Below are 9,839 nucleotides of genomic sequence, written 5' to 3' on the forward strand. Positions count from 1 at the left end.
AGCACTTTGGGAGGCCAAGGTGGGAGGATCATTTGAGGTCAGGAGTTTGAGACCAGCCTGGCCAACATGGTGAAACCCCATCTCTACTAAAAATACAAAAATTAGCCAGGCGTGGTGTTGCACGCCTGCAATCCCAGCTACTCAAGAGGCTGAGGCAGGAGAACTGCTTGAACCCAGGAGGTGGAGGTTGCAGTGAGCCAAGATCATGCCACTGCACTCCAGCATGGGTGACAGTGAGACTCTGTCTCCGGGAAAAAAAAAAAAGTTCCTTAAGCGATGCTGATAGTTGAGAACCACTTCCAGAAAACATGACACCTCTCTTAACCATTTGCTGAAGATTGTCCTCTTGCGTTTCTGTGACACTTACTGCTCTCCACCAAGATTATTCCCCAAGACCTGTTCTTCACCTTTGGCTCTTCTCTCTCCCTCGAATCACTCCAGTTGCTCTAGCTCCCAAAAGATCTAGTCCAGTAATTCCAATAGCCTATGGGCAGGGACTCCTACCAGGAACTTCAAGTTCAACCTAAAACTGAACTTTTTCCCCTAAACCCAGGTGACAGTTCAGTTAATGCATTATCACTATTCCAGTCACCCAAGTTTAAACCTTGGATCATCACTGACCCATCCCTCCCCTTCTTCCATCCCTGCTCCCCATCTCCACTACTTCACTAGACTGGTCACCAAACCCTAACCTATGGAAGTGTCTTATAAGAGGTGTTACCAGGTAAATGAGTTACCAGGTAAATGAGTGCACTACCTCTGTCAGTTCATCTGTGAAACAAAGACCAACCTCTCAGGTTATGTTAAGGGTTAAATAAGACAACAACTCCAGAATATAAAACATCTGACACTATACATATTCGTATATACTCCTTTCTCCTCCACACCTTTCTGCAAACTACAATCATCCTGGACAAAAGTGTTCTCATGCTACTATGGAATGGTTAAATAATAGAACAGGAAGATTTGGATTTCACAAAATGAAATTTTTAGTTCCAGCTCTACGGTGAATGGCTGTGTGTTCTCGGTCAAATCACTTAACCTTGCTGAATTGGTATGTAAACTTGAAACTTACCTATTTCACAGAGAGACTGAAAATCAAATGGCAAGCCTTCATTAACCTGCCATAAGGTCCTGCTAAAGGCCACCTTCAACAGCTCTCTGATCACTAAGATGGCACTTATGCCACTGACAAGGATGAGAAATAGCCTTAAGTTCTGAAATTGAACCCTAATGGAACCCCATTCTTCATTTGGCCCTATTACCCTGGTAGTTACCAAGCCAGTCAAAGCTTTGGCTTCTACTGAGGAAAGTAACATCCGATCAACCTGCAGCATGCATTAAGATTTCAGGAGGAAACATCTGAAACACTTTATAAATTGTAACATCTAGAGAACTGGGGGAGGTATCATCAGCATTTCTATCTTCTTGGGTTTCTACAAACAGGCTTAATGCTTGGCTGAATAGTTTCTTTCAATCTCATCAGAAGTCCCATCTCTCTTATGAAACCTTCTTCACTTCTCAACCATCATTTCTATCTCCTTTCTTTACAATGGGCTCCATCAAATAATTGCCCTTACAAAGTTTTCTATTACTTTCTGAGTTTTCCCTCTTTAACTGTGTCACAAACAGAGAGAGACCACTACTTAAACACCCCTATCGCCCGTACCTAAGACTGTAAACTACATTCAGCAAACGGTTGCTTACTACATTCAAAAGTGCCCAGTCAACTTTACTGAATGAGTACTGACAGCACTTCCAACATACAATAAACTTAACCTGGAAGGTATGGAATTAAGTTCAAATGAAATTTTAATAATCACTACAATGACAGTCTTTGACCTGGGAAGTCACATTTCAAACAAGCGGCCACACCCATTGATCCACACAATGCCTCCGTCATCACCGCCAGCTCAAGTCTTTGGTAGTTCTGGGGCATGCACGTTTCTGTTGCTGTAAATGTCCTTCCTTCCTGTCTGGCCTGCATGGATTTCACTCCCTGACCAGCAGACCCCACCACCGTGAGGGGTACGCGCTGCCGGGTGCTGAGCAGGGCTCTTAACAGTCGGCTTACTACTTCTGAAACCTCAGGACGTCCGGAGCGAACCCCGGCTGCTCCCTCAGCGGAATAAACTGACATCCAATCCGCGCTTCAAATTACTGAAGCCATTCTCGAAAGCTCAACCCCAGGACACCATGAAAAGGAGGAAACAGGCTGGGAGAGCTTGGAGAAGCGGGCGCCAGGAGTCAAGGCAGGCCGGGGGCGGCGGCTCCCCAGACCGCAGGCCTGCCCGCCTCACCTGCAGCACCAGGGCCTGCGCGGCCCCGGGTGGGAAGCCCATGCGGTCCGACGGGTGGCGCAGCAAGCGATAGAAGTCTGTCTTGCGGTAGAGGAAGCCAAAGAGAACGCGCAGGAAATCCTGGACGTTGCCCACGTGCTGCAGGATGCCCAGAAGGGCCTGGTCATACAGCTCCGCCGCTCCGGGCTCCATGTCGCCTCCCGCCCTAGGTACGCTTCACACACAGAGCGCCGCCTCAGACCTGCCGACTGGCCACTTCCGGCGTCCGCAGCCAACGGCTCCGCCGGACGGCGTGGCTCCAGAACTTCCGGTCCGTGCTTGTTCGGCCCCTGCGACCCCGGGCTGTTTTCCCCGGGCCGGCTGCCCCACGCTATTTGCCCTGAGGTGGTCTTTGACAAAACAGCCCGATAAAGTCAGCATTGAGGTTCCTACGCGGAAGGAGGCCCGTGGCTGCTGTTGCGCTGCGGTCGCTTGGCCGCCATGTTTGAAGAGGGCGAAAAAAACTATGGGGCGTGCAGTGTCACGTGACTGCTCGGATTTTTGTCACGTTGTCTGTGGAGCCTTATTTCTGTGTTCAGTTCCCGCCTGGGTATTCGGAACCTGTGGTTAAAGCTGGGGCTGCGGTAAGCTTTTTGTTAGTAAGCCAGATACGGGAAAATGTGTATATGTGGGATCTATGGGTTTCTTATTAATAACAGAGCTGTGAGTTAAACTCAGGGCGTTGCATCAGAAGAAAGTCAAGACGATGAAGAAAAGAAAAGAGTGAGTGCATTCACGTATATTAAGTGGAAAGAGCTAGATTCAGAATAGGGAATCCGTATACCATCGTTGTGAAATATGTACGTGTATGTGTATATAGTATGTATATACATATATACGTCATGTGTGCATATGTTGTGTCTGTCAAAGTATAATCTTAAAAGCATGACACTCATACAGATATATCATGAACACATATCCAAGATTTCTTCAGCAAATTAACAATGATATGGTAAAGCTGGTTCAAAAGCATTTTGAGGAAGTGGACTTTAAACATTTTGACAAAGCATTAGAGTAAGATTAGGTTGGATACAAAGCTGGCTGGTGTTGTACAAGATGATAAAACCATAGGTTATCATTTCTAGTGGATATAAATGATTTGCACCTCTTCTAGAATAAAACATGCAGGTTAACACGTCTTCATAGTGTCTACGCTTTAATGGATTGTAAGTAAAATCAAACTCAGGTAAATTGCCCTAGAGCAGTTTTTCTGAAACTCTTGATTTAGGAACCATTGATGCTCTTAAAATTTGTTGAACACTCCAAAGAACATTTGTTGATATGGGTTATACTTATCAATATTTACTACATTAGAAATTGAAACTTAGAAAATGTTTAAATATCCATTTTTAAATGACGATAAAACACATTACATGTTAACATACTTTTATGCAAAAAATAATGTTCTTCAAAGCAATAAAAGCTCAGCGAGAGGAGTAACATAGTTTTACATTTTTGCAAATCTCTTTAATGAGCTTACTAGAAGACAGCAAGATTCCGCCGGCAAGGTAGCTCACGCTTGTAATCCCAGAACTTTGGGAGGCTGAGGTGGGAGGATCACGAGGTCAGGAGTTCGAGACCAGCCTGGACAACACAGTGAAACCCTGTCTCTACTGAAAATACAAAAATTAGCGGGGCATGGTGGCACGCATCTGTACTCCCAGCTACTCGGGAGACTGAGGCTGGAGAATCGCTTGAACCTGGGAGGTGGAGGTTGCAGTGAGCCTAGATCGTGCCATTGCCATCCAGCCTGGGCAACAGAGTGAGACTGTCTCAAAAAAAAAAAAAAAAAGAAAAAAAGAAACTAAACTATGGTTTAATGAAACAAAATACCTCAGCTAAAAATAAGAATAAACGAGATCGAAGTTGGGGATGTCAAATATTGCCCTCTGTAAATCTAAAGGGTTTCTGCATTTTATTAATAAATATTTTATAATTAAAATGTAATGTTTTAAGAAGATTCGTTATACACTATAATAAAAAGATGTGGGGGAGCAGACACTTGTAGACACTGCTGGTGAAAGTGTAAGAATATACAGACATTTTTTAAGGCAGTTTGGCAAAATCTAGCTTTATCAGTCAGGATCTTGGTAGGAAACAGATGGCCCTCCAAAGCTGAGTAGTTTGAAGGGGGCTTTTAAAAGGGACTATTTACAAAGATAGGGGCAAGGTTTTTGAAACCTCGCATGAGATAGAATGGGACCATGGGACTAGTAACAGCAGGGAGCTGTTCCCACCCCTGGGCCTGGAGGGCCTGGAAGAAAGTGGCTTCTAAAATCAAGATGAATAGTTGCTAGTGGAGAAGCCCGCCTGTCCTCTAACTCCTTGCCCTCTGACTTTCTGCTGGTAGTGACTAATGGTCACATCCATTTTGAAGCCAGAAGTTAAGATGAACAGGCTAACCCTCTTCATCTGGATCAGCCTTCCAGGGAAGAGAGTAGGTTGGAAAAAGGTGGAGAGCAGATCAGAAAAGGCAAGAAAAAGAAATCCAGTACACTATTGAAAATCAAAATGTACATAGATATTGGCCAAGCAATTTCACTACTAGAAATTTACCAGCTGGGCGCGGTGACTGACGCCTGTTATCCCACCACTTTGGGAGGCCAAGGTGGGCAGATCACTTAAGGTTGGGAGTTCGAGACCAGCCTGACCAACATGGAGAAACCCCATCTCTACTAAAAATACAAAATTAGCCAGGCATGGTGGCACATGCCTGTAATCCCAGCTAGTCAGGAGGCTGAGGCAGGAGAATCACTTGAACCCAGGAGGCAGAGGTTGTGGTGAGCCGAGATCGTGCCATTGCACTCCAGCCTGGGCAACAATAGCAAAACTCCATCACAAAAAAAAAAAAGAAAAGAAAAGAAAAAGAAAGAAATTTACCCTATAACTATATTCAAGCGACTGTATGGATTTATTTATATGAGGACATTCATTACAGCATTATTTATAATTGTGAAAAGCTAGAGTTAAACACCCAACCATAGGTGGCTGAATAAATAAATTGTGATCCATAGTTTTTATTCACACACAACATGTATTTACTGAGAATCCGTGGGTATGAATTTGTGAAGTGAATACAACACATTGCAGAATGTGGAATATATGGCAGCAACAGGCCCCAAGTAAGTCCAAAACCCAGCAGAGAAAAACCTGTATTTAGTCCTAAAGCTGGAGAATAATCTCCTTTGACTCCATGTTCTAAATCCTGGGCACACTGGTTTGGGGATTGGGCCCCCGAGGCCTCAGGCAGCCAGATCTCCATGGCTTTCTCTTGGTTTGGAGTCTCATGACTGCAGCTCTCCCAGGCTGGGGTTACACAAGGGTAGCTCTACAGTTTTGGGCTCTACTAGGTGCCGCCCTGGTGGGAACTCTCTGTAACAGCTCTGACCACACATTCCTGCTAAGCGTTGCCTTAGTAGGGACTCTCTGTGGTGGCTCTTCCCCTGCAATAAGTTTCTTCCTGGGCCTCAAGCTGTTTGATATATCTTTTGAAAACTAAGTGGAAGCTGCCATGACCCCACCACCCATGCACTCATCCCTGCAGAGTCAGCACCATGCAGACATTGCCAAGGCTTACTGCTTGTGCCCTCCAAAACAGCAATCCAAACCAACCTGGTCCCACATGAGCTGTGCCTGGGGCAGCTGAGGAATGCTGCACTGGAATGCAGGGAGCGGAGTTCCAAGGCAGCTCTGGGCAGTGAGCCTATGGACATTACCCCAGGCCTGTCCTCCAGAATCATTCTGCCCTCCTAGAGCTCTGGACCTGTGATGGAAGGGGCAGCCTCGAAAATCTCTGAAATAGCTTTGAGGTCATTCTCCCATTGCCTTGGTGAATAGCATCTGGCTCCCTTCCATTCACACTAATCTCTTCAGCAAGCAGTCTCTGGGCCATGGTCTGAGTTCACTCTCCTAAATGTACCTTTTTATATTTTACATGGCCAGGCTATAAATTTTCCAAATCTTTCACTCTGCTTCTTTTTAAATTATAAATTCTGTCTTTAAGTCATTCCTTTGTTCTTGTATCTCACTATATGTGATTAAAAATGGCCATGTAGCAGCCTGAATGCTTAACTGTTTAGGTATTTCTTCCACCAGATATCCTAGTTTGTCATTCAAATTCCGCTTTCCATAAAGCTGTCAGGCATGGACACAGGTCCACCATTACTATTTTATAACAAAGATGCCCTTTATTAAAGTTTCCAATACCTTGCTTCTCATTTCTGTCTGAGACCTCATCAGAATGGCCTCTACCAATATTAAATATAATGTTGATAGATATATTGCCAGTAAAGGCCATTTACTGTTAATGTTGGTAGAGATATAGACAGTAAAGGCCATTTACTGTTAATGTTGGTAGAGATATAGACAGTAAAGGCCATTTACTGTCCACATCAGAGACTGTGTCCATATCTCTATCAACAATCGTGACCACTGAAGTAATCTTTAAGAAGATTCTGACTTTCCCTATATCTCTTCTCTTCTGAGACTTCACCCTTAATGCTCCAATTATGGCAATACAGGCTCTTTCTAGCATGCTCCTCAAAATTCTTCCAGTCTCTACCCATTATCCAGTTCCAAAGCTACTTTTATGTTTTCAGATATTTGTTATAGCAATAGACCCACTTCTCAGTGCCAATTTTCTATCTTAGTCTGTTTACTGTTGCCATAACAATACCACAGACCAAGTAATCTATAAATAACAGGCCTTTATTTAGCTCATGGTTCTGGAGGCTGGAAAGTTCAGGAACTTGATGCCAGCATCTGTTGAGGGCCTTCTTGTTTAGTCATCCCTTGGCAGAAAGCAAAAGGCAGAAGGGGCAAGTGAGTATACAAGATAGAGGCACCAGGGGCCAGCATCACTTTATAACAACTCACTTTTATGGTAACTAATTCACTGTAGTAATAACATTAATTCATTAATGAGGGCTGTACCCACATGATCCAATTATCTTTTATTAGGCCCTACCTCCCAACATTGTTTCATTGGGGCTTACATTTCCAGCACATGAATTTGGGAGACACATTTCAACCATAGCAAGCATGTTAACTAAAGAGAAGACATTTAAAAAATGAAATCATTTAGTAGTGAAAATATGATGTATTCGATGAAGAATACACCAGATGAGATGTACCACAGATTAGAAATACAGCTGGGAGCAGTGGCCCACACCTGTAATTCAAGCACTTTGGGAGGCCAAGGTGGGAGGATCATTTGAGGTCAGGAGTTAAAGACCAGCATGACCAACATGGTGAAACCCCGTCTCTACTAAAAATACAAAAATTACCCATGCATGGTGGCACACCCCTGTAGTACCAGTTACTTGGGAGGCCGAAGTAGGAGAGTCGCTTGAACCTGGGAGGCAGAGGTTGCAGTGAGCCGAGATCATGCCATTGCACTCCAACCTCAGTAACAAGAGCGAAACTCCATCTCAAAAAAAATAAAAAGAAATAAAGAAATAAATAAAGTATTATTGAACTGAAAAAATAGCAACAGAAACCACCTAAATTGAAAAAGAGATAAAAAGGACTCAAAAAAAAAAAAAAAGAGCATCAGTGAGTTGTGAGACAACTTCATCTTGTCTAATTTACATGTAGCTGAGTTCCTAAAGGCTGGGGTGGGGAACAGAAAAAATATTTGAAGAATCAATGGCTGAACTTTTTCCAAATTTATTAAAACTAAAAACCCATGAGCCAAGATGCTCACTGAACCCCCAATAATAAGAAACATAAATAAAACTACACCAAGGAGCATAATAGTCAAATTGCTTAAAAGCACTGATAAAGATAAATCTTAAAAGTAGCCAGAGAAAAAAGATAAATTATGTACAAAGGATTACATAAGAATAACAGCAGATCTCTCAAACCAATGTGAGTCAAAAGATAATGTAGAAACATCTGTAAAATGTTTAAAGAAAATGTCAACCTAGAATTCTGCCCTGAGCAAAAATATATTACCAAAATGAATGAAAAATAGACTTTCTCAGACATACGAAAGTTGAAATAAGTCATCACTAGTAGACCTGAACTACAAAAAAAAAACAAGTTAAATGTCTTTCAGTGAGAAGGAAAATTACATTAGATGAAAATTCTGATCTACACAATGAAATAAAGAGCACTAGAAATTTTTTTTAAGTGAGCAAATATGAAATACCATTTTTATTAATTTGAAAATCTCTTTAAAATATACTTGACTGCTTAAAGCAAAAGAATTAATAACATGACATCCTAAGGTTTATAATGTATGCAAGTAAAGTGTATTACAACCATAACACAAAGGCCAAGAGGGATAGAGTGAAAGGATACAGTTGTAAGATTCATATACTGCATGTGAAGTTATATAATTTATTTGAAGGTAGACTGTGGTAAGTTAGAGATTATCTATAAACTGTAAAGAAAGCTCTAAAAATAAAAATTAAAAAAACAGAGTGGTCACATAAGGCAACAAAGGAGATAAAGTGGAATCATACAAACCACTCAATAAATTCAAAAGCAGGCAGAAAAAGCAGAACAATAACCCAATTACAGATTTAAAGCCATATTGATAATCACAGCCTACTCAGAAAAGCTCTTTTGGGGTCAAAAGGAAAAGGCACTCTAACCCTCCACATCAGAGACTGGACTGTGGAGATGGTGGACCAGAAGAAAAACAAGGGGCTGGAGCACCTTGTGAAAGCAAAGAAATACCTGAAAACTTTTTTTTAATGGAAGCCAGATTATGACAGTGCTGCTTCTGAATATGGAAAATATATTTAAAATAACAATAACATTAAATGTAAATAAACCTTTCAATTAGAAGAGATTGTCTGACTGACTAAAAAAGCAAGACCCAACTGTATGCTGCTTAAATGAAACTCACTTTAAATGTAAAGTGAAATACATTAAAACTAGGCTGGGCACAGTGGTTCACACGTATAATCCCAGCACTTTGGGAGGCCAAGGTGAGAGGATTATTCAAGGCCAGGAGTCCAAAACCAGTCTGGGCAAAATAGCAAGACCCTGTCTTCAAGAAAAAAAACAAAACAAAACTAAGTGGCAAAAGGTATACTATATTTAAACCAATAAAAATAAAATGTTAACTATAAGTGACAGAATGTGTATTTTGAAAGGCTAAAAAGACTGTATACATACACACACAGTGGTTATCTCTGGGTTACAGATATAAGTAATTTTTGTTTTTTGTTTTCTTAACTGTACTTTTCTTTGTCTTACAATTATTCTATTGTAAGTTTATGGGGATTTGAGGAGTGTGTGTTTGTTTGTTTTTAAATAGAGATGATGTCTCACAATGTTGCCCAGGCTGGTCTCGAACTCCTGGACTCAAGCGACCCTCTCACCTTGGCCTCCCAAAGTACCAGGATTACAGGTATGAGCCACTGTGCCCAGCCTGTTGTGTTTATTATCAGAAAAATAAATTTTTTTTGAGACGGAGTCTCACTCTGTCGCCCAGGCTGGAGTGCAGTGGCGCAATCTCAGCTCACTGCAACCTCCACCTCCTGGGTT

The 9,839-nt window shown here is 42.1% G+C and overlaps 1 protein-coding gene across 1 annotated transcript in view; it reads right to left on the reverse strand.

The window, feature by feature from the left end:
* NUDCD3 (NudC domain containing 3) overlaps positions 1-2,766 on the reverse strand; it is a 109,306-nt gene extending 106,540 nt beyond the window's left edge. Inside the window, exon 1 of the mRNA XM_011946768.1 lies at positions 2,301-2,766. Coding sequence (XP_011802158.1) covers positions 2,301-2,492 — 192 coding nt within the window. The 5' untranslated portion in view covers positions 2,493-2,766. The remainder of the gene's footprint in view (positions 1-2,300) is intronic.
* Positions 2,767-9,839: the final 7,073 nt, after the last annotated feature.

Source organism: Colobus angolensis, unplaced genomic scaffold, assembly GCF_000951035.1.
Source record: "Colobus angolensis palliatus isolate OR3802 unplaced genomic scaffold, Cang.pa_1.0 Scaffold253, whole genome shotgun sequence".
Lineage (NCBI taxonomy): Eukaryota > Metazoa > Chordata > Mammalia > Primates > Cercopithecidae > Colobus > Colobus angolensis.